Source organism: Cornus florida, unplaced genomic scaffold (assembly GCF_030987335.1).
Source record: "Cornus florida cultivar Cherokee Brave unplaced genomic scaffold, ASM3098733v1 CherokeeBrave_3.0.0_Hap2_Chr07, whole genome shotgun sequence".
NCBI classification, from domain to species: Eukaryota; Viridiplantae; Streptophyta; class Magnoliopsida; order Cornales; family Cornaceae; genus Cornus; species Cornus florida.
Window position 1 is genome coordinate 3,017,419 of NW_026775577.1, and position 24,199 is coordinate 3,041,617.

A 24,199-nucleotide genomic window follows, 5' to 3' on the forward strand; every position below is an offset into this window, starting at 1 on the left:
CTTGATTGATGATATTTTAATTTTAAGTAAATTACGAGCCCTAAGCACAAGGAGATACAAATGACTATTTGTTTGTTTGGGATTGCTCTAGACAAAAATTTATATTAAATGTAAACATTTTCTTTTAGATTTGTTTCGTAACACAAAAAAAAAAAAAAAAAAAAAAAAAAAAAAAAAAAAGGAAGATAGTTTTTTCAAAAGTTTTTTTTATAAAAAAAAAAATGTTCAGACACCAATTTTGACAACTCTACAAAGAAAATGAGAAAAATAAAATAAAATTATAATTTACAGAATGGATAAAAAGTATTATTACATTTTTAATGCCATGGTTGAAGATAAATTTTGATTCAAGTAAATAGAAATTGTAACCAAATACTATAATTTAGTGATATTTCTTAGTTTTTTAAATAAAAAATGAAGGTTGAAGTCTCTATTTGGTAAGTGTTTGCGTAAGTGTGTTTTATTTTATTATTATTATTTTTTTGCATCCCACAAAAGTAAAATAAAATAAATTAAAGTTGTAAGACAGTGAAGGAATCACACGATCTCGGCCGTTCATTTTTTGTCATCGCACGTGTCAGGTCTTCCATAAATTTTAACAGTGGATTAAGGCTTTTATGAGAAAGCATAACTCAACGTCGTCGTTTCTGTGACCGCCAAATTGCTTCCATGCAACGTTTGTGACTCTCCGCACTCTCATCAGAGTCGAAAATGGAGAGCTATGCATTAGCTGTGTCTCCGTCGACTCCGTTTCTGAAAACACGAAAACCTCCCAATCGAAACCCTAACCCTAAATTCAGTCCAACCTCTCTGTTATCTTCTGTAAAATCAATCGACCCCTCATTTCACAGAACTTTCTCTTTGCGTTCTGCTTCAAGCTTCTTCAACAATCGAGACATTGATTCATTTTCATTTTCAAATCGAAGGTCGAATGAATTCAAGGTCAAGGCTGCTTCGGCTCCCGGAAGCGCCGACGAGACTGCGAAGCCGAAGGAATTGAGTCGGACCTTTCAACTAGGGTCCATGTTTGCAATTTGGTACCTATTGAACATCTACTTCAACATTTGCAACAAACTGGTATTAAATTTCTTTTAAAATCAATTTTTTGATTTCATATTTCTTAGGAATTAATGTTTCCATTTTGTTTCTGCATAATACAGTAATAATAAAATGGGGTTTGAATTTCTTTTCTTCCTTTTTCTTTGCTCAACTCTGTGTGACATGGTCTGAGTTGGTAGCAGTACTATTTCATTTGCTAGAGTCACTGGTACAATATGGAATTTGAAAGTTTAAAAATAAATTATACTTAGATTTATACACACACAAACACACACTAGCATATTAAATACTAGTCTACCTTTGTCCTTGTGGCTTTGGGTCTTACTTCCCAAGCCCTAGGTCGAGGTTTTGAGATTGATAGAGAGAGAAGAAAAGTAGCTTTGGGTCTTACTTCCCACGCCCTAGGTCGAGGTTTCGAGACTGTTAGAGAGGGATTATATATATATATTATAACTGTCAATGAATGCAATTGAACAATTTATGCAGTATGCCTAACAATATAGGCAGATAAATTAATTTGTATGAATAATTAAAGTCTAAACCCAACAATAAAACAGCCAATTTTGCTTTTTAGCGGTTCTATTGAAGTGGTGTGTGTGTGTGTGTATAGGGAGAGAGAGAGAGAGATCGAGGAGTTTAATACTACTGCATGTTACAGGTTCTGAAGGTCTATCCATTTCCAGCAACAGTAACAGCATTTCAGTTCGGCTGTGGGACCGTGATTGTTATTTTAATGTGGGCATTTAATCTCTATGCAAGACCAAAGATTAGTAGATCACAGGTATATTTGTTAGTGAATTATTTGTTGTAGTTTTGTTTGTATTGATATGATATATATGTGCTGCAAATTTTAAATGTTATATATTGACTTTGCACTTTGCAGCTTGCAGCAATTGTGCCATTGGCTGTGATACACACAATGGGCAACCTCTTGACCAACGTAAGTCTTGGAAAAGTTGCTGTTTCATTCACCCACACAATCAAAGCTATGGAGCCCTTCTTCACGGTTATCCTCTCTGTCCTGTTTCTCGGGGAGGTAAGGATTTTGTGCTGTGTGCTATGTCTTTGGACTGTCATAATTTAGGGTAATATACACTCTTGATTTGTATGGTGAAATAGTATGTGTTAAATTATGTATGAAAATCGCAGAACAGAAATTTGGATTATTCAAGTTATGCAGCGGTTAGATTAACGAAGAATTCTAGCCGTTTTTCTCTCTATTAGTATTTTCAGTTGTGAGATGCTTGAACTTTCTTTCTGCCAATCTAATGGGAAATCAATTTGTTTGGAACTCCTTCACCCTTTTCATATTGGTGCTAATCAAAGAAATGCAAACTGATAACTAATGTAGGACAGAGAAAATGAGATAAAAAATTAGAAAGAATGATATTGAAGTTTATGCGTGTTCCAAAAATCCATCAGGATCATTACTTGGTGCAATTGGATACGAGTTTTAATCTAAGAACAGACTCAAAGTTTGTCTGTCTTCCGTCTTCCTCTCTTAGCACCTCATGTAAGCTAGACATACACGGAGTAATGCACTAAAAATAGAGGGGGTGAAAATAATTTTGGGTCATTTAACTCTTTACCTCAAGAACTGGAAAGTTAGGGCCCATCACTTGTATATTATTGAAGGAAGGATGCTGACTTTTACAATCTTTTAGGAATTTTTAGTCCTCCAACTAGGGTCACATATGATTTTTTCATGCACATGGATATTCCAATTCAAATGCAAGTTAGTGATTTTCGATATAGATTATAAATAGGAATAGGGATTCTGATCCTATTTGTATCTTAATTTGGGTTACTTGGAAAAGTAAAGCTTTGTGGTTTTCTGTGTAACTGAATGTAGAAAATGATTGTATTTGGGGCTTTTGGCACACATTTGAGTTGGGTTGCTTGTTATCTTATGTATATTATGCCTATATATTTAACATTGAACTAAAATCCGATGTATGTAACAAAGGACATGCATGGAAATTTGTTTTCTATCCTGTTTAATTATGTTTTCTTCGGCAAATTCCGAGTATTTTTACTATGAAAATCCATGCTAGTGGAAAGATTGTAGGATAACATTTGGATTTCAGTTCATATACCTTTACTGGATAATCTATATCGTTATAATTTCAGTTTTAATGTGATTATCATGTTCACACAGAGACCCACTTTCTGGGTGGTCTCTTCCCTCGTACCAGTTGTAGGTGGAGTGGCATTGGCATCCTTCACGGAGGCCTCTTTTAATTGGTATGATATCGTTCCAAAGTTCTATAGTGAAAGTGATTAAATGCAATTCTGGCACATTATGTCATCTTTTGTATTGAGACAGGATAGGTTTCAGTACTGCAATGGCTTCCAATCTGACCAACCAGTCACGTAATGTACTCAGCAAAAAGCTCATGGTTAAGAAAGAGGTTAAGTGCATAACCAAGATGCAAGATTTTATTTTTCCACTGTCTTTTATTGTTAAAGAGTTTCGTAATCTGTTGCTATGCTAATGCAATCGGAACATGATTTTTCCTCTCTTGATTATTGCACAATAATTTTGTTAGTCATTAATATAAAGTCAATTCATCTAAGTTTTTCTCTTTTTCCTTTTTTTCTCTTTTGAATTTGTCTTGCAATTACAATACTCTCTGGTTGGTTTGGGCTCATAACCAGCAATCTATCTAAACAGGAGTCTCTGGACAATATTAACCTCTTCTCGGTTATAACAATCATTTCTTTTATCCTGCTGGCACCGATTGCTATTTTCATGGAGGGCGTTAAGTTCAGTCCGTCATACCTGCAGTCTGCTGTAAGTACTATATTCAAAAGCAACAGATAATCTTAAACTTGCTATCATTTTTTATGTATACAATTCACTAGATATCTTATATTGGTGCGAGGTCTTCGTTACTGTGTTTCAGGCAAGTCAAGGGTTGAATGTCAGAGAGCTATGTGTGAGATCTCTTCTGGCTGGGTTCTGCTTCCATACTTATCAACAGGTGAGGTTTTCCCGTATCCCTTGTATTGTGTTTGCATAACCTGCATTCACTGCATTTGTCATCCGTCTATGATAACTTGCCTGACATTATGCTCTGCTTCATATAGCCCAGAATACTGCAATTTAATCATAGATCAAGCGGATTTTTTTTTTCTTTTTCATGGCACCTATGTTAAGCAACATGATAATGCAAAATTTTTTTACTGATATATGCGACTTTTGATTATCTTGAAAGCTTGATAATGCCAAAAAATTTACTGATGAATTTCAGGCAAGCACACGCACAAAATGTATTTATTTCATATTGGTTTCTGACTGGCAGGTTTCCTATATGATACTACAAATGGTATCACCGGTGACCCACGCAGTGGGAAATTGTGTGAAGCGAGTGGTGGTCATTGTGTCCTCAGTGATCGTCTTCCAAACACGAGTCTCACCCATAAACTCCCTTGGTAAATTCCCCATTCTAATAGTTGGTAAAATAAAGCAAACTGTTAGTTTAAGGCTCTTGGTTAACAACACTTCAACACTGACTAGCTTTTGTTGCAGGAACCGCCCTGGCTCTCATCGGAGTCTTCCTGTATTCACGAGCGAAGCGGATAAAACCAAAGCCAAAGGCTGCTTGACTCAATAGTGTAAGCAAGGAAGAGCCAAAGGAGAAAAAAAAAAAAAAAAAAAACACTTGGTAACTTACCCCAAAACTTGTGAAAAAAAGGAAAAGAAAAAAAAAAAAGAGGGAGAAAAGAAGAGAGGGATCGAGAGAAAAATTGTAAATCACGCGTATTTTAGCCTGATTATCTCTCCCCCTCTATCTGTATGTGTGTCTGAAATATAACTGGATTCATAGAAGTTGGATCCTTGATTATTTAATGAAGAAATCTTTTCTTCATCATTGTTTTCATATTTGATAAAGGATACACTTAATTGACATTATGCGTAGAAGGTGCCGTGGTGACTGATAGCATCAGAATTCTAATCAGCACTTCCTAGGCAACACAGAGTCACTGCTAACGCGGGGCGGGGTTCGGGGTGTTCCGATATAAATATTTTTTTATGAATAAATTGAAGAAGAAAAAATTTGTATATATTTTTTGGGTAGTGTGGTCAAATATCTAAAAAGGTGTTAAAATTTAAAATTATCATATGAAATAAAGGTAAAGGAAAATTTATTGCTAATAAATAGATATTCATATATCAATTATTGAGGGCGGGTTGTGACCTTTAAACTCTATTCCAAACACGGCCCTCGGATTATCCCAAACCCATTCCATTAGAGAGGGCAGGTTGGGTTAAATTGGGTTACATGACAGCCCAACACTAGTACCAACCATCTAGAAGCAACATCCCAATGTCACATAGACCCGTATTGGCAGCTTATCTCCGCACTTAAAACGACTATTTGAACTGCATTTTCTTGAAAATCATCACTTTTAATTCAAATTTGCACTTCATTTTGATGACAGGTGGGGTACAAGTTCAAAGTAATTGTGGTGAAATTTCAAATTTAACATCGTGCATATTCACATTCAAAGGAGGAAACACGCAACTGCTGCAAGTTCAAACTAAAGTTGGTGAAAAAGTTCAATTGGTATTTTACACTAAAATACCATAGTGTATTCCACCATGGAAATAATCATAGGTTTGTGCATTTTCCAGAAAGTATTAACAGAACAGTACAAATAAACAACTGTAATCACCACTAGCATGAATGTCACGAAGACTTAACATTCCATACACAACAAAACACATGGCCAACAAGGGCATCATTGTTTCACATCGTCAACATTTACCAAAGCTATAGCCTATTAATATTCTAACTAAACTAAAACTAAACAAACAGAACGCACAATGTAAAAGATACCTTGGCCATTAAAAGCTGTACTAATCCGAGTCTTTGGCTCTTTAGAATTAGGAGCAGTTCCACCAAAAAGATAAGTCAACTTAGATACCCCATTCAATTGTTACATTTACTATTCCCCCGCCATAATTCTACTACAACACTAACCAAAGCAACCAAAAAAGGAGAGGACCAGAAAACAGAGACTAACCAGTCACTTAAACTCCATACGAGGCAATGTTGACTGAGAGGAGCCCAAGTATCCTCCCTAACACGGGCCATCTTCATCCTGCCTTATCATACCTTCCTCCTCTTCTTCCTCCCCAAGGAAAGAAGGAGGTGGTCCATCACCCTGTCCACCACCTGATGATCTTCCCCACTTATCATCATGTGATCCCCCAAAGTTCTCCCTCCCACCACCATCAGCTGGGGATCGTAAGCAATCACGAGGACGACTCAGCAGATCAGGGGGTGATCGAACCTTTTCTACCATGGCTTTATGAAAACTCTGCACAGGGGAACGTTCACGTGGTGGCGATCGAGCTCGCTCCATCATTGCTTTATGAAAACTGTTCACTGGGGAGCGCTGATGTGCTGGTGGAGCCCTGTCATATCTGTCAGGACTACGACTGCGGCTGCGGGCCCTGGTCCGGTTCTCTCCCCATCCTGACCCCTTGTTGGGGCTTCTGCTTCGGCTGCGAACTTCATCCCCAGCACGACTCATGCTAGAATGGAAGCTTTTATGATAGCTCACAGGTGCATCCCCATCATGAAAACCACGGCCCCCGCCTCTTTCAGAGGAAGAAAACCCCCAACTACCCCCCCTTCCCACATCCCCGCCACCATAACCCGAATCATACCGACCTCCACGGCCTCCATCGCGTCCACCAGATCCAGAACCCCATCGTCTAGATCTGCCCATCCCACCACCATGCGAGGCCATATCACGAATCTCAACTGGGACACGCTGGTTTGCTCCTTCTAAAACTTTGATGAGATCTGAAGCATGCTTTGAATCCTGATCACAGAAAAATGTGTAAGCAATTCCAGTGGCACCTGCCCTTCCCGTCCTTCCAATCCTGTGAACATAGTCCTCTACTCCAGTAGGAAAGTCATAATTGACAACCACCCTGTGACAGAAATTAATCATTACCACTGTAGTCACAGCTTTATAATTTAAAATTGCAGCAATCAGAGAAGAAACAGAAGTTATAGAAAGACGACAACAAACATATAAATATTCAAAAGGATAAGCATATGAATCTAAAACAAATCATAACTAAACGACAATGCAGATCAACAAGTCAGCTTCACCTTTTTCCAACTTCCGTACACACAAATGACATACATCAAGCAATCACTGACCTGATATCTTTAACATCCAGCCCACGAGCTGCAACGTCGGTGGCTACAAGCACTGGAGACCTCCCAGTGCGGAACTGGCTTAATACATGATCCCTCTCACCCTGAGATTTGTCCCCATGAATAGCAGTAGCCCCAAACTGACGGGATAGATTACGGGCAAGTTGATCACACATCTTCTTGGTTGAACAAAAAATGATAATCTTAGAACCTGGTTCCTGTGATCGCAATATCTGCTCCAGCCGTCTGTGTTTCTCCATGGGTGACAAGACTTCAATATGCTGCCAAAGGCCAAAGAAAAAAAAAATTGTACATATATAATGTCCAATACAAAACATTATGGAGAAACAGTAGATCCAGATTATGATAAAATATTTAAACAAGAGAATGGAAGAAAATGAAAGGGAAAAAAGGATCTCACCTGGGTGATAGATTTGTTTGCAACGAGTTCATCAACATTTCCAATGTTAACCTGAACGGGATTAACCAGCAGATCTGCAGCGATTTTACGAACCTCCTTTGGCCAAGTTGCAGTATACATAAGGGTCTGACGGCGAGCCGGAACCTCTTTCACGATCTTCCTTATCTGAGGTTCAAATCCCATGTCCAGCATGCGGTCCGCCTCATCTAACACCAAATAGGAAACTTGATGTAGACTGATTCTTCTCATCTCCAGAATATCATTCAGACGACCAGGAGTTGCAACCACAATATCTACACCTCTATCTAACTCTCTTAATTGGGGACCCTTTGGTGCTCCTCCATACAAACACTTCAACAGAAAAGTATGTGAACAACCGTCAACCAATGATAAAAACAACAATAACCAAACAAGAGAAAGTAATTCATTAAAAAATCACATGTGAAACAAACAAGTAATAATTTTACAAAACATGAGTCAAGCAAATCAATTGGGCCTATATCACCCACCCTTTGAATGAATTATAAATCTGGGACAATAGATGAACAAAATTCTACAAGTTAAATAAATAATAAAGATGACAAAAGGATGTCTATGACCACATAGATCTAAAAATGACCATGAACCTAGAAATGATAACAGCATAATGAATCTTTCAGTAAATATTTCGGTACTAGAATATCTTAGATTATCTTTTATTTCAAATGAGTTGCTACTATACCAAATCACCGTATCCATACAAGGAGTTTCATAGGAAATTTTTCTTACTCAAATTCTAGATAAGTATATAATGTATTAATGTCATTCAAGAGATATAGATGAGGCAGAAATGACCAGCCAAGCATCCCAAATAATCTTCAGAGCGAACTTGAAGGAAAACTAGCGTACAGAAATTCTAGTCCATCTTTAAAGGAAAAAATAATTTATTGCACCAGAACACAAGTAGCATATTGAAAAGGCATCATACCGTGCAAGCTATCTTAGATGACTTTCCGAACTTCACAGCTTCTTCTTGTATCTGTGTGGCCAACTCCCTAGTCGGTGACAACACCAAAACAGTTGGGCCCATTTGAGGATTATTATGGCGGCGCTTGAGATGAATAAAACATGGAATCAAGTAACCCAAGGTTTTCCCTGAACCAGTCTTGGCAATGGCTACTATGTCGCGACTTTGAAGAGCAATTGGCCATGATTGTGCCTGTATTGGAGTAGGGGCAGAGAACCCTGCATTGTGTACCTGGAAAAGCAAAAACCAGTAACCCCTGTAAGCAGAGGTACCGGCTTCAAGATTTCTGTTTCGTTTCTTTTTGGACTTATGGATGAGTAGAGCTAATGCAAGAAGAAGCACCATCCCCCATATGCAGGCAGCCAACGCTTGCTCACGCAAGCTAGAGCAGGAGGAGGCCTCTTCTTCTGTTCGGACCAAGTGGCAGACTGAATCATCACCAACGGCAGTCCCAGTCATGAACATGGGTGATTCGGAAAGCCCTTCCCAAAAATTGGTCCGCTGCATAAGGGCGCTCCAAATATATGCAAGCCCCCCAAAAGAGGGCGGCACAGCGTACGACATTTAGCTCCTCTCTGGAGCAAATATCGCACCTGCGACAAAAAAAGTACAGATGGAAAAAGATGAACATGAGTCCTACAACTCCATGGACCTCCAGTAATCACAGAACATCGTGCTGAAAAACTCTAGTTATATAGTTTTGTAAACTTACAAAGACTACTGGCCGCCAGTGAGTTGCATAAAGACAAAAAAGAAAAATAAACATTGATACCTCTCTAAGGAGTTCTGATGGGAAACCGGTAGCTTCAAATGATGCGAATGGTGGGGGTACATCCGATCCCTGGTGGAAGTGGCCAATCAGCAATAAACATCAGCAGTTGTAACAAAATTACTAATTACTTGTATATGAGAAATGTTATACATACATGAGCACACGCATAGTGTAAAACAAAATGAAATCCAATAAGACAACAGCAGAATCAATAAGATCATAATAACTCAACCAACTAGTGTAATGCTACAAGCCTACAACACTGAACAATCATCTCGTTTTAAAAGCGTGCTTGGATTTCAAAAGAAGTCACGACTCCTACTTTTATTGCAAGCACAAAAAATATCAAATCATTCTAGTCTAAAAGCAAGATCAATTTGGGATGGAATCATTATGATGCCATAATTTTTATTCCTTTTTCCCTGAATTACCTCTTCATACTGTTATAAAAAATAAAAGGTTCAAAATGATGACCCAAAGGCAGCCAACATATAACCAAGACATACCTCAATAGAAGTGCACAATCCAGGTCAGATCCCTACTTAAAACTCAAAATCCAAGAACGCAATGAATCAAATCATGCAGAATTCCATAAAAATATCACCTATGAATTATCATCCTCATATATGATTCAAGCAGAATTAAGTATTGCATATTTGCAAGTGTTCTTTAATCACACAAGCAACTAAATAGATTACACACATTAACTAAGTATACTAAATTTTCAGAACAGCCAGAAAGGATTGATTAACCCAATCGAACAAAGAAAAAAATGCAGCACTGCATGGCTTGCCAAAGGAGCACCATAAATATTAGTTATAGATATGAAGAAACCTGATTCAAAAGGTAAAAAGATACTTACCGAAACAGTTATTTCATGTCGACGGCAATACTCTGCAGATGAAACACTTCCTACACCTGATGATGCATAACCTTTGGCAGAAGACCCTCCATGCGCAGCACCTATGACCCCATTTGGAACATTATGAGAATTATCTGATCCACCTCTTGCACTCTTAACAAAAAAATGAAAGAAACCCTTAAATCAGCTCTGAATGATGAGTGAAGATAAATCACAACAATAGGTTAAAAAGTAAAAGCAAAAATCCATTATCCGACGATTATTAAAGAATTCTGCTGCATGCACCCTATGATTAACAATACTGATAATCCTACACACCACAACTTCAATCTAAGATATTTCATCACATCTTAACAATAGACATGACTACCATCAACAACAAAACTATCAATGGAATCACTTTAATGGGACCATTAATAGAGAACCAAAGTTTGCAAGATTTAAACCGTGTCATGTATTCTATCCAGGAAAAGGATAGTTTTTTTCCATGACTACAACCTCTTGATGAGCTAAAACTAAAAACTAAAATTATATACAGATTTGAAGGGTAAAAACTTGCATCTCCCAACATCAACCATATCCCATCATGACCCCAGCGGGGTTCGGTTTGGAATTAAATTTTGCCTCACAAGAATGAAATGAGATAATGATGCCCCGAGCCCATTCACATCCTAGATATAACCACGAAGGATCACCTCCCTGAAGATACATGGAAGAACTTATTTCTCTGCCAAAGGTAATAAATTCATCACATGAGCAGGTTTTAAAATTTTAAAATGGACAAAAAATAAAAAAAAAACATCCTTGAATTGGTACTTTGGACAAGTTATCCGTGATCTAGATGATTCTGCAATAGCATGCAGAATATTACTCAGAATATTGCAATTATAATGGTAATTGAATGAAGTAACTGTGTCCTGGTAAACATTTTTTTCCAAGTGTTCCAACACATTATTATTATTATTATTTTATTTTTTTGTTTTATCGAGTAAGATTAAGGCGCTCAAAAGGGGAGTGCTCCCAAAGGAAACGACTACACTATAAACACATTATTTCCTTGGCATAGGCAATGAAGTTAACTTAGAACAACAGAGAATGCTCAATGGCATGAAAAATAACAAGAGGTCAAAAACAGGACAAGCAACATGCAAGATTCTGCAAGTCAAGAGCAAGAATTCTCATTCTGCTCCACGATCCAGCAAGTTGATAGTTTTGAGTAATGCAGCAAACAAAACAAAGTGTAGAAACATTAAAAGAAATGAACACCACTTAATGAACAGAGCTTAAAAATGAAAATGATAAAATAACAACTGGAACTAAAAAACATACCTGGTGACTCCTTCCATCCATAACAAGCTTTGACACACTATTGCTACCTCTGCTATATCTATCGTCATCATCATTGGAACAGTTGTCCCGGCGCTGTCCTTGAGAGGATTGTTGAACTTGAACTGAAGAACTTATAGGCACCGAAGAGGACTTCTGTGGCAAAGCTGAACCCACATTTGAAGAGGCAGCAGGCCTCTCATACTGGGTAATGTTTGTCTCTGGATTCCAGAAGTAAAGATAACCAGTTTTACCATCAACTAGGCCTCTCCATGGTTTGGGAAGAGTTGGGTCCTCTGGTGCATATCGTGGGCCAGTGGATGATGCAGTTGCAGTAGCAGCCATAGGAAAGCTTCGTTCTCAATGATCCTACAACAGTATGAGATGGCAGAATATAAAATAAGATGGGGGTTCCAAATAATGGGAAAATGATGAAATGGAGAACTAGCATGCTGCATGCAAGATTGACCTTGCCTAGCAAACATAATTCATCAAACATTTTTATACCAACCAATATTTAAATGACACCCACTGTATCATAACCTTTTAAGAAGCAAAAACATAACCCTAAACTTAGTTCAAAGTTCAAACGAATTATCTCCCTGTTTCTACAAACTAAATTACACAAAAAGGTAAAGAATTTAAATATACAGCGTTGAACCAAATATAAATGGCAAAATTTGAATAGAGTTGAGGAGTACAAGCAGTATAAGGACATCTTGAGAGAGAGAAAATATGAATCAACAAGAAGAAAGCAAATCCTGTTCTGAATCATCTCAAACAAATTCAATATGCACCTCGTGAACAGTTAACTCGAGAAAGAGAATACAAAAACAAAAAACAACTTACGAACTCTAAAACCAAAAATATTTTCATATACATGAACATAAAAACAAATGCATGAATATATGCATACATGTTTACTGATTTAATTAGCTCCAGATCCAAAAACAACCAACAAAACTGGATCTCAAACAAGTAAAAAACGAAGCCTTCCTATAACAGAAGAAGCTGAGGTGCTAAACAACCAAAATAGTGAAATTCACCTAGAAGAAAGCAAATTCTTCGGCTCATAGAGCAAACAACTAAAATCGACCTCAAAAAACCCCTAATCTGAACCCTAAACTAAAGTATCATCAACTACAATTAGGATACAATTAGGATACAAAACAGACGCTAAGAATTTGTATTCAGATCTGAGACATTTCAAACCCTAAATTATTTGACATCTATACAGTGAATCGTACCTATGATGAAGATATGGGTCGAGTACCGGTACAAAGCGATGGCGAGAAATGCTCCACTTCTCTGACGGGCCTTCTTTCTCTCTCTACGATCGGCGATGGAACTACGCTTCCGGAGGCCGAGAAGCGTAGAAAAATGGAGAGAGAGAAAGAGGGTGCGTTTGATGTGAATATTTATAGCCCACAGCGAAAGATATTGAACGAATGTGGCTCGTTTGATTGGAATAAAATTATGTGCTTAAAAAACAAGAAGAAGAAGAAGATTGGAATAAAATTATACCATGGTTACAGGACAACTGTTTACCTATAGTTAAATTGGAAACCCCGAACGTGACCATGTAAAAGGTAAATTTGTTGGTTCAATTAAATGGGTTGGGCAGGTTGGGTTCATTAAAGTCTGGTTCAACCTAGCTTGATTCAATTCAAAAAAAATTTTACCTCAATTTCGAAATTAAGTTGAAAATCATATTGATTTGAATATGGATACAAAAAAATTTAAAATTTGATTGCAATTATATAAAATGTTGTAATTAAAATCTCAATAAATTAACTCTCTAATTGAATAATATACAACAAAATAACGATTATAAATATGTATTATATATTTAGAATTATAAATATATAAAAAGTGAAGTTAAAATTTTAATTCGGTTTACTACTTTCTTAATCTGAGTTGAACGATAATTATATTTACAATTGCACGGGGTTCTCTTGAATTTGTGTTGATTGAAAATGGCTCGTTGTTTGATGATATGAACTCACATGACAAACAAATAAGTAGTAAAATAAATAAATAAATAAAATTTTATAATAACATTTTTATAATTTATCTTTTAAATTAGACCATGCACAATTCTCATTTACTGAAATGAAAAAAAGGTTGAGGATTCGATAAAAGAATAATGTTACGTTTGGTGTGGAGGAATGGAATGCCCATTCTAACAATTCCTTTGTTTGGTATGCAACTTAAAATGGGAATGGCCATTCTATTGGAATGAAAATCCATTCCACAATTAAACCTATAGAATGGTCATTCCATTCCCAAGTAATTCATTTGAAAAAATCGACTTCTCAAAACACCCTCATATTCCAAATTCAAAAACCACCATGACCTCCTACCACAATCATCTCCGCATTTCACAACCACCACCACTACCACTGCCTTCTTCCACCACCGACTTTCACCATCGCCCACCACTTTCCATCACCACCGCCGCCATCGCCTTTCACCACTGCAACCACCTTCCACCACTACCATTGATACTGCCTTTCACCACCACCATCGCCACCGCTACCGTCTTTCACCACCGCTATCGCTACCGTTTGCCGCAACCACCACTGCCACCTTTCACCACCACTACCGCTACCACCTTCCACCACCACTACCGCTACCACCTTCCACCACCACCATTGTCATGTTTTTCAACACTTTCCATTATCACCGCCACCATAGCCTTTCACCACTGCCGCCACCAACAACACCGCCATCGCCTTGCATCACCGCCATCGCCTTCTACCACCTTCCATCACCACTACCTTCCACCACCTTTCACCACCACCACCGCTAACCGCCACCACTACTACCACCGCCGCCACTTTCCACCACCATCGCTACTCGCCACCACTACTACCGCCACTTCCACTGCTTTCCACCACCACCATAGTCATCACACTACTGCCACCGCCTTCCACCAACACCACTACCACCTTCTACCACCACTGCTGCCACCAATTTCCACCATTGTCGCCACCGCCACCTTCCAACACCACCACCTACGCTACTACCGCTTTCCACCATCCACCACCGCCACTGCCACCATTTATTTTTAAAAAATTATTAGAGAATATCATTTTGTTAATTTAATTTAATTTATTTGTTACTAAGAGAAATATTTTGGAGAATTCAATTAGAAATTTATTCCATTTTAAATTTTAAATTAGTCCAACCAAACACTATAATGGTTATTATCATTCCATTCCTACACATTTTATATTTACAACTAAACAATAGAATGAGAATGACCATTCCATTCCATTCTCATTCTCATTCCATTCTCATTTGCATTCTATTCCATTTCTGCACACCAAACGTAGCATAAGTATACCCAATTTCGTCAAATAAAAATGAGGTATTAGAACGCAAACTTATTTATGTCAATAGCTTCTTCTTTTTTTTATTGTTCTCCACATTAGTGATTTCAAGTACCTCGGCAGTTAACAAATGATTTACTTCTCACTAAGAGAAATCAACTGGTCAAAATATTGAGGGAATTAGGGCTTACTTGGTAATTTTGAAAACAATTTTTTGTTTTCACTTTTCTGAAAACAAAAAATTATATAAATTTTTTGCTTAATTTAGTTTTTTAAAAATTTAGTTATAAAAATGTCTGTTTTCGTATAACTTTCTTTTATAGTTTTTTGAAAATAGTTTTATATTTTGAGAATTTTTGAGAACTGTTTTTTGAATTACAAATCAAACACATTCTAGGTTATTATCTGACATCATATTCGGATAGATAATGTCACGAACTTGTATAAGTGAGTATTTAGTACTAGGGTCGTGATACTCAGACTGACGATTTTAGCCTATTTCTTAGGCAGAATCCAATGTGGCAGTCTGGTAATGAACCTAAAAAATCGCGAACTCAAAATGGTAATGGCAAGCTTGTAGCAAAGATGGCTGGGTAAACCCACTTTGATTTCTTTCTAAGCTAATACCGAATCTAGCCGATTAGTTCAGTCACCGGTGCTATTCAGTCGCCGATGAACATTATACCTCCAGTAACAACACCCCAAATTGACAAAACAACCCCATCCGCCCACCACCCAAACCACCATCCATTCGCAACTAAACCATACCTGCAAACCAGAATCAAAATCGCAACCCCAAACCTCCATTACCACCACAATCAACCTAAACACAGAACCAACCCAAAACCCAATTGAAAAACAAAACAAAACAGACAACAACAGTGGACAACACAAATCCCGGTCTGAAGAATTGAAACCAACCACCACTGGAATCTCGCTATTACAGTCACTATTCGACGGCGTTTCAGTCCACTTCACCTCCGTTCCATTCTCCTTCCTCGTTGCCGACAGTCTCATCAGTACCATCTGTCTATCGCCGGCGTGCAAACGCTCGCCTTCAGCCCGCCATCTTGGTCACCGAGCAGTTCCCTGTGCTCCTTTCTTCCTCGCTGCAGTTCTTAGCCTTGATTTGTTTTCAGCCATCCTCACTACATATCAGGATCAGTCCTCACCGATCTTTGATTTATTGCCCCCAAACCCAACATCAGAGGGCAAAACGAGCCCCCCCATTGCTCTAAAACACAAAATCTCCATCAGCCTTGTTGAGCAGAGAGACGAATACGGGGAGGAAGTTCAGGATTTAGGAACGTGCGCGCCAGTTTGAGTCGGAGTCGGAGTAGGGGAGGGCAGTCCGGCGCTTTAGGCTCACGTTCTTCCACTGTTGCATGACCTATTTGAAGCCCATGATTTAGGTGATTTTGTTGACCTTATCGGCGGAAACCAATCACTTCACCCCGCATCTTCTCGGCGAATTTGTGTGTGGTGAGTGAGATGCTAGAGAGAGAAAAAGATAAAAGAGAGAGGAAGGAAAATGCCAACTAAATTGCCATGAGTCTATCCACGTAGACTCCGTCTAACTAATTGGCCAAATACTTCGGCTAAAATATCATTTTTCTTAATACTATTCAACAGAGATTCGGTGTCACGTCAAGTTTGCAATGCCCAAACAACCCCCATCTTCTTCATCTACATGAGATTGCATCGTGTTCAGCCCCAATTTGATGTCACCACGGAGAGCATTTTATTAGCCTATTAGGGTTGATTGTTCATTGCAATTTTCTTTCTTAGTTTAATTACTATTTATCTTTTTGTAACTTCAAGGTCACTGTATAACAATTTTTTTATAAAAAAAAAAATATTAGTCACTAAAATATTAGTTTAATTTCTATTTACCATTGAAAAAATTTAAAATAGTTCTGTGTGTAACATTTGCCTATGATGTTCCAGAAGAAGGCAACATTTGCTTTTGGTTTGTTTGCAAATGTAATAATGTATGTGCTTGATATGTACATATATGTTAGATCATTTTATATATACACATGCATATTGGTATATAAACATGTACATATGTACGATAAAAGGTTAGTGCTTTTGAGCCCTATAAAGTAAGACATTTTAATTTAGTTATCTGGATCCTCTGTAGACATTTTAATTTAGTTATCTGGATCCTCTGTAAATTTGAAAAAAGATCCAATATATAAAAAGTATATGAGCCATCCTGCACAAGTCTGAATGGATATTTTATTGGTAAGGTCCATCATAGAAAGAGGTTGGGATGGGGAACTAATTTCCAAATTCCATTACCAATATCGTCACGTTGTTACCAATAAATTAGATATTTTTTTACGTTTAAAAAAAAAAAAAAATCATTGTCCAATTCAAAAAAGTACAATAACAAATTGAAGATTTGATACATGTTCAAGGTTTGGATGGACGTCTAGCCGAGGGCTAAAATAGAGGTGTTTATGTTTGAGTGAATGAGTTAATTTACATAATAATATAATTTGATATTTTAAAATAAGTGTTTTGATAGTATTTTAGACCTCAATAATAATTCTCAATATAGATGTAATTATTTTTCTTAATTTAACCAAAATAAAAAATAAATTAATTTGGTATTTAGAGCTCCCAAGTGTAATAAGTGTTCTTATATTTTATTTTTTAGCTCAATAATTTCTATTAGACCTACCAAAAATAAATTCAAATTATAACTATATTTTTTTTTAGAAAGATAAAATTAATATTAAGAAGGATTGTACAATCTAGAAGTTAGCCCAATGCTAACACAATAGAGTTTTACAAACACAGCCCAGAGGCACAAAGCGAAACTAACAACATTGCATCCATATGGAGCAGCCCAACAATAGAACTGTGTGACTTAGATCAGTACCACAATCTGGTAATCAGGGAGGTAAAATCCAGCATTTACAAAGAGTTTCAGCAATTCAAGTCAGGTGGTTTTGCAGGTGGACGAATCACTGCTTCAGGAATATTCCATTCCAAGGCAATTCTGGAGGAGTGTAGTGAGCCTGTGATTGTAGAGGTAAAAAGCTTTGCTCGAATTGTCTCCAAGAATTGATGAAGTATTGAATTAGCACTGAGTGATCTCTTTTTGAAGATTCTATTGTTCCTCTCAGTCCAAATATGATAGACAAGGGCTGCTAGACCCGGCTTGGAAATTGCATTGCTGTTGATTCTTGAATTTCCCCTCCAATGATGCGATGCCCAAATAATAAATTCTACCCAAGTGGATGACTGAGTGTAGAAACCGCATCTTGCTTGCAGAAAACTGCACAAGGGTTTGACAAATGAACAAGAAAAGAATAGATGATCATGGGATTCGTCTTTAGTGTTGCTTAGAATACACAATGATGAGTTGATGTGTGATGTGCACCTCCTATTGAGTGTTGGCAGTTTGTGTTGGATGGCGACCCACAGAGTGAAAGAGTGTTTTGGTATGCAAGGTTTGGACCAGATTAGATGTGGCCAAGGTAGGGTAGGGTGCTGCTGGTTAAAATGTTTCATTGTCTTTGAGATAGAGAATTGGTTAGAACTGGATGGGAGCCAAATAAATTTATCTTTGTTGTTGGGTTTTGGGTTAGGTAATGATCCAATGTTTTGTAGTTGTGGAAGGAGGTTGAGGATGGCGGTAGAGAAAGACCAGGTGTTTGAGTTGATGAATGAGCTGCATTTTGTCATGCTTCTAAACTCTATTCCAGCCAACTGTTGAGGTTGTACAAGGTGGTGGAGTGGTCCAAGAAAACTCCAATTGTCAAACCAGAAATTGGTTGCGATTCCATCACCAATTTCTACCTTGACAAGGGGGGAAATTGCATCTCTGAGGCCAAGAAGTCTTCTCCAACTCCATGAACACTGTCCTGGAACTTTGATATCCCAAATACTTCTACCTTTAAGTAGATAGGTGTGAATCCATTTGACCCAAAGCATATTGTGTTACCGTTTGTTGACCACATCCGCTACATCCTTTATAAATAGTAGAACAAATGGACACCTACTCTAATTCTTTTCTTTTAGGTTTATGACAATTAGTTACACATTAGTGTGTAAGTAAACAGTAGTGGTGTGTAATTAAAAAGTAGAATAAAATTGATACAAATTTGAAATATTTACGAGTTCGGAATCACCCATGCAATAATTTCTCAACTAGACATGCAGAGACTTGAATATAATCATTTTTTATAAATTTTTTAGATAAATCTAACTTTTCAATTAATATCATCGGTAAAAGAATTTTGTTAACTTGATTTATTTAGTGCGATTAAAGTGTTTATGGATTTTGGGTTGAGTTTCTTGAAATAATTGTGCTAATAATTACTTGCATTTTTATCAGTTATTTAGTTTGACTGTGTACTAATTTTAAGTTTTTAACTAGTTTTTATAATTCATTATTCCTGTTATAGAGAAATTATTACATGGTTACGGCCATTAAACAAAAATAAGAATAATAATAATAACATTTTTATAAGGTTGGGATTGGGTTGGTTTGTGTATAAATTTCATGGATATATTTTTACACTGTGGGACTAATGATCTCGACCAATTACCATTTGACAAATGATTTTTTTTTTTTTAAAAAAAAAAAAACTAAATAAAATTTATATATTTTAAACATATTTATTTACATGCCAAATGATAATGATTGCTTGGTGAAATTATATTAGTTTGATTATTTTGAGTTAAAAAAAAAAACTAAATAAAATTTATATATTTTTAACATATTTATTTACATGCCAAATGATAATGATTGCTTGGTGAAATTATATTAGTTTGATTATTTTGAGTTTGATATGAGTTTCGGATTATTATTTTTAGTTCAGATTAGTAATAACTTACGGTTTTATCTAGCTCATTTACTTTGGATTATAATAAGATTGATTTTATTAGTTTGAATTGGTATTTGTTAGACCAATTAGTTGGATCTGTACAAAGTTATTTGATAAAATTTGAGGTGACTTTTATTTTATTTGGGTTATGAGGTGCTAAATTTTAATGTCTTAATTCAGTCGGTGTTAGTCTAATTAAATGTTAAATATGTGATTAATTTGAGTATTTAAAGAATTTTTTTGCATGAAAGTAGTATGGGCAGGGACAATAGTATTACTATACTAACTGTTTGGGAATAATCCCCCGAAGTTTACTACCATGTGATCAAGAACTCAAATATTTTTGTATATATGTATATATATAAATGTGTAAGAATAAAATAGACTAATAAATGAAGCTTAATGCTGCATTTGTTAATTGTTTTAAGCTGCATTTGTTAATTGTTTGGATGTAAAATATTTCCGACTTCAACTTTGACGTAAACTTTTGCCAAATACCGAAAAAATAAAAATAAAAAAAAATATTTTACCTAAAAAAAAATTATGTTTCAAAAATAATATTTTACGTTGAAAATTTCGACGTAAAATATTATTTTTGAAAAATAAATTTTTTTTAGGTAAATTTCGACGTAAAATATTATTTTTGAAAAATAAATTTTTTTTAGGTAAAATATTTTTTTTATTTTTACTTTTTCGGTATTTAGTAAAGTCTACGTCTAGGTTGAAATTGAATCCATCGAGCGGAGCATGTAAAATAACTTGTCGAAAATTGATGGATAAGTTATTTTTGTTAAATATTAATAATTTTTTTTTCATAAATATTTTACGACAAACAAATACCAAAAAATAAAAAAATATTTTACCTCCAAATAAACAGAGCCCAAGTGTAAGATTATTTGCAATAAGTTTTAATTTATTTTATTCTTATTTTCTCACAATTTAGATTTTGAAATTCGGGTTGTGACAGAACCTCATGAGGATATGGTTGATGTGCTTGATGATCTTTGCTGGGAGAAATGGAGAATGAACAAGTTAGCCCAATGGGAGTGGACTGAACTAGTTGTAGCCTTCCTGCAAAAGACAATACAGTGCACGTCCAATTTGAAATCCTGCTTTTAGTAACATTTATAATCCGTTGAAATCATTTTGTGGTTAGAAGAGGTAGGCCTAGGTATGTGTGTGTCTATATATATATATATATATTAGAAGTGGTTAGGACTTAGATTAACAGTGTAAAGAGTTAAAGTTTGGCACTCCTAAAATTCATCGGAAGTATTAATAATTGGATTATCGAGGCTTCTACAGCCTAAGTAAATATATATAATGAGGTGAAGTATAATTATAAAACAATTATTAGATGTGCAGTGAGATTTGATAATTATTAGAGAAATTTAACTTTCACTTTAGAATCATGGACCAGAGAATTTCGTTACTTAAATGTATCTTTAGTTAGTAGGTTACAATTAAAGATCAAAATTAAGCAACCAAAAAGAACCATCCTATTATTCGCATGTTCTGTCACATACATACGTGAATTTTATACGCAACAATTTTCTTTGTCAACTCATAGTTAACATCAAAAGCAAAAAGAAGAATGATCGGCAAGCTCATAGCCCTGATTATTTTTATTCAATATTTGGATGGACTTGATCTTTGACCTGATTATTTAGATTCGTTTGAAGTGTTAATTTATGAATTTTGGGTTGTGTGTTTTTTTTTGACGTAATTGTGCTAATTATTATTTTTATTTGGGCAAATTTCTTAAAAACCCCACTATTTTCAAAAAATAATCATTAAATCCCAACATGTTTCTAAAAACTCCAACAATATTATAAAGTTATCACATTGTCTCAATATCCGAGTCCGACCCGTTAACCGGGCTGTAAAATGACAAATTTGACCTTATCATTTAATGTTAAATTAAAAATAAAAAATTATTAGTTTTTAAATTACAAAAATACCCGCTCCTTTTCTTCTTTTTCTTTTTTTTTTTTTTTTTTCATCATCACCATCTCCCGCAACAAGAATACTGCCGGCAATGAAGCCAATCGCCGCCGACAGCGACCAAACTATGTCACTGTCGGCTTCCTCTCATTCCAGCGAGGTCGCTGGACTAGTCGTTGTTTACAATTGCTTATTCCTCATCGGCAACAACTCAAGGTTGTGCCCTTTTTCTGCCTATCAACTAGGTTGCCGGAGCGTGACCTGTTGAGCACCATGGATGGCGACCAGAAGCTTTTCAAAATTGAGAGAAGAATGATTCACTAATGAAAAGTGTATGCATCAACTATGTCCTCCTTAACAACCCCCAATTCAAACACCCCAACCGAAACCGTATTAACTTCTTTCTCTCTCTAAAATTGATGCGTGATTGAATTTATGCAACTTAGGGTTGTGGTGAAGGGGCGAGTTCAGGGTGTGTTTTATAGGGACGAGATGACGGAAAATGCAACGGAGTTAGGGTTAAAAGGTTTTGTTGGCAACTGGAGATAAGCAGCGGTGCCGCCGTGGATTGCCAACCGCAAAACCGGTCTCGAGGTTTCCCCTTGCTGTGATGGTCACGGCACCAGATTCGAACATAGACCAACTGTCTGATGAAATGATTAAACCAATCTAAGGCTAGAGTAGGCGAAGTAGCACTAGCATAGTATGCAAGTATTAGTACAATCGTTTTACTTTGTATTTTAACTTGTATTGGGTACATAATCTGTCCCTATTTATAAATTTCCTTCTTTTTTTTTATCACGAAAGCTTATTATTTTTTAAGAGCAACATGTCATTAACACCGGTGAGCTCCAAGCAGCAACATGCCGACATCTATTGAAAACGAATAGAAGGTCTGAGTCTCAAGACCCAGCAGTACCGAAGAGCTTCATCTTCAGTTCAGTAATTCAGTCCGGCGATCATGTGTTCAGTCCAACGAGCCATATTCAGACCCAATTGATGAACTTAAGCTTCAGTTCTGTTATCATTCAATCCGGCGTGCCCGGTTCTGATGAACCCCAATGAACTTCAGTCCATTGAAAAGATGTAGCACCTAGTGTTCTTCAATGTGTATATTATATTATATATATATACACACACACGAAGTGTTTTCAAAATTGAAAAGATGCAGCACCCAGTATTCTTGCAGTGGGAGATGATGGCAAAAAAAAGAGTGAGAGTGTTTTTGTAATTTAAAAAATAATAATTTTTTATTTTTAATTTAATATTAAATGATAAGGTTAAATTTGTCATTTCACGGTCAGATTAACGGATCGGACTCGAATATTGAGGCAATGTATAATAGTGTTGGAGTTTTTAGAAACAGATTGAGGTTTAATGATTATATTTTGAAACTAGCGAGGGTTTTGAGAAATTTGCTTTTTTTATATTTTAATCAATTATTTAGTTTGACCGTGTACCAATTTTATCTTATTGTACAGTTTGTTATCACCATTATGATGGGCCTGTGAGACTTAAAACGACCGGCGCTTCTGCGCCTGGGTAACCATTTCCATCGTGCTTCGTGGACCCGTTAACAGATGTGCCTTCCGATGCAATTCGGACTTAGATTTTATGTTAAAAATTGGGATGAATTTGAGTTACTCGTATAACTAATTTTTACACAAAAAATTTAATGTGATCTTAAATTAGTTTTAGATTAAATTACTCTTAAACCAAAAAAAGAAAAAAAAGAAAGAAATTAAAGACATTTTATAAATTTTGAATATATTACAAACAAATTCTTAGAAAATTTATTGTCTTAAATGTTAAGATACAATAAGTTAAAAAATTTAACAAATGAAGTTGAAAAGAAAAAAAATAATCCTAGTTTAAATATTATATATAATATATTTAAAATAAAAAATATATTAAAATTCGGGTTTGGGTTTGCTCGGACTGCTAGTATCTCCTTAACCCAAGCCCAATCCTAATTAAATTGGGGTTGAAAATTTTCAACCTACACCCAACCCTATTTATAAAAATAATTGTCTAAACCCCCAAAAAATTGGGCTGGCTCGGGTTGGGTTCAGGTTACCTAACCCAAGTTGCACCCCTACCATATGAACATGCTCTATACACTAAAGTAAGTGAGAATGGAGATATACTTTTTGTTTGCTTATACGTGAATGACTTAATATCTTCATAGGTAGCAATCCAAATATTTAAAAATTTCAAGAAGGTTATGGCAAAGGGTGGATGTAAGGGTTGGCTCTGGTGGGTTTGACCCTACTTCAAAAAATTTATTTATTATTACCATACTAATTTGAGTCCAGCAAAAAAAAAATTAGCATACTCAAGTCAACTCAATCACCATACACCCAGGACCGGCCCTGACCTAAAACGATAAAGGCATTCGCCTAGGACCTCAAAATTTATAGGCCATGGATGATGGGCCACCAAAATACA

General features: G+C 36.1%; 2 protein-coding genes across 4 annotated transcripts; one reads left to right on the forward strand and one right to left on the reverse strand.

Moving 5' to 3' along the window:
* Nucleotides 1-638: 638 nt before the first annotated feature.
* On the forward strand, nucleotides 639-4,931 carry LOC132315754 (phosphoenolpyruvate/phosphate translocator 2, chloroplastic-like). Of its 2 annotated transcripts, XM_059814151.1 has the most exons (9): nucleotides 640-1,077; nucleotides 1,718-1,840; nucleotides 1,943-2,095; nucleotides 3,218-3,303; nucleotides 3,386-3,470; nucleotides 3,734-3,853; nucleotides 3,966-4,043; nucleotides 4,365-4,494; nucleotides 4,592-4,931. In XM_059814151.1, exons 1-9 carry the CDS (start codon nucleotides 712-714, stop codon nucleotides 4,666-4,668), a joined length of 1,218 nt encoding a protein of 405 aa, XP_059670134.1. In that variant the 5' UTR covers nucleotides 640-711; the 3' UTR covers nucleotides 4,669-4,931. The 2 variants fall into 2 exon arrangements, with proteins under 2 accessions (XP_059670135.1, XP_059670134.1); XM_059814152.1 differs by lacking the exons at nucleotides 3,218-3,303; nucleotides 3,386-3,470 and having other exon boundaries at nucleotides 639-1,077.
* Nucleotides 4,932-5,722: 791 nt separating this feature from the next.
* LOC132315753 (ATP-dependent RNA helicase-like protein DB10) lies at nucleotides 5,723-13,073 on the reverse strand. 2 transcript variants are annotated; one of them, XM_059814149.1, is made up of 8 exons: nucleotides 12,876-13,073; nucleotides 11,632-11,997; nucleotides 10,303-10,455; nucleotides 9,441-9,509; nucleotides 8,630-8,899; nucleotides 7,663-8,013; nucleotides 7,245-7,522; nucleotides 5,723-7,009 (listed from the first exon to the last, which is right to left on the reverse strand). In XM_059814149.1, the coding sequence occupies exons 2-8, from the start codon at nucleotides 11,971-11,973 to the stop codon at nucleotides 6,148-6,150; spliced, it is 2,325 nt and encodes a 774-aa protein (XP_059670132.1). In that variant the 5' UTR covers nucleotides 11,974-11,997; nucleotides 12,876-13,073; the 3' UTR covers nucleotides 5,723-6,147. The 2 variants fall into 2 exon arrangements, with proteins under 2 accessions (XP_059670132.1, XP_059670133.1); XM_059814150.1 differs by lacking the exons at nucleotides 10,303-10,455; nucleotides 11,632-11,997; nucleotides 12,876-13,073 and having other exon boundaries at nucleotides 8,630-9,261.
* Between the last annotated feature and the right edge of the window lie 11,126 nt (nucleotides 13,074-24,199).

Excerpts from the sequence above, each read along its gene's own strand:
- LOC132315754 (XM_059814151.1), top strand. The coding sequence starts at position 712 with ATGGAGAGCTATGCATTAGCTGTGTCTCCGTCGACTCCGTTTCTGAAA. Across the intron at positions 2,096-3,217 it reads CTGTCCTGTTTCTCGGGGAG|AGACCCACTTTCTGGGTGGT; the intron begins GTAAGGATTTTG and ends ATGTTCACACAG. Across the intron at positions 4,495-4,591 it reads CTCACCCATAAACTCCCTTG|GAACCGCCCTGGCTCTCATC; the intron begins GTAAATTCCCCA and ends CTTTTGTTGCAG.
- LOC132315753 (XM_059814149.1), bottom strand. The coding sequence starts at position 11,973 with ATGGCTGCTACTGCAACTGCATCATCCACTGGCCCACGATATGCACCA. Across the intron at positions 8,900-9,440 it reads CATCAGAACTCCTTAGAGAG|GTACACAATGCAGGGTTCTC; the intron begins GTATCAATGTTT and ends TTGCTTTTCCAG. Across the intron at positions 7,523-7,662 it reads CAAACAAATCTATCACCCAG|CATATTGAAGTCTTGTCACC; the intron begins GTGAGATCCTTT and ends GGCCTTTGGCAG.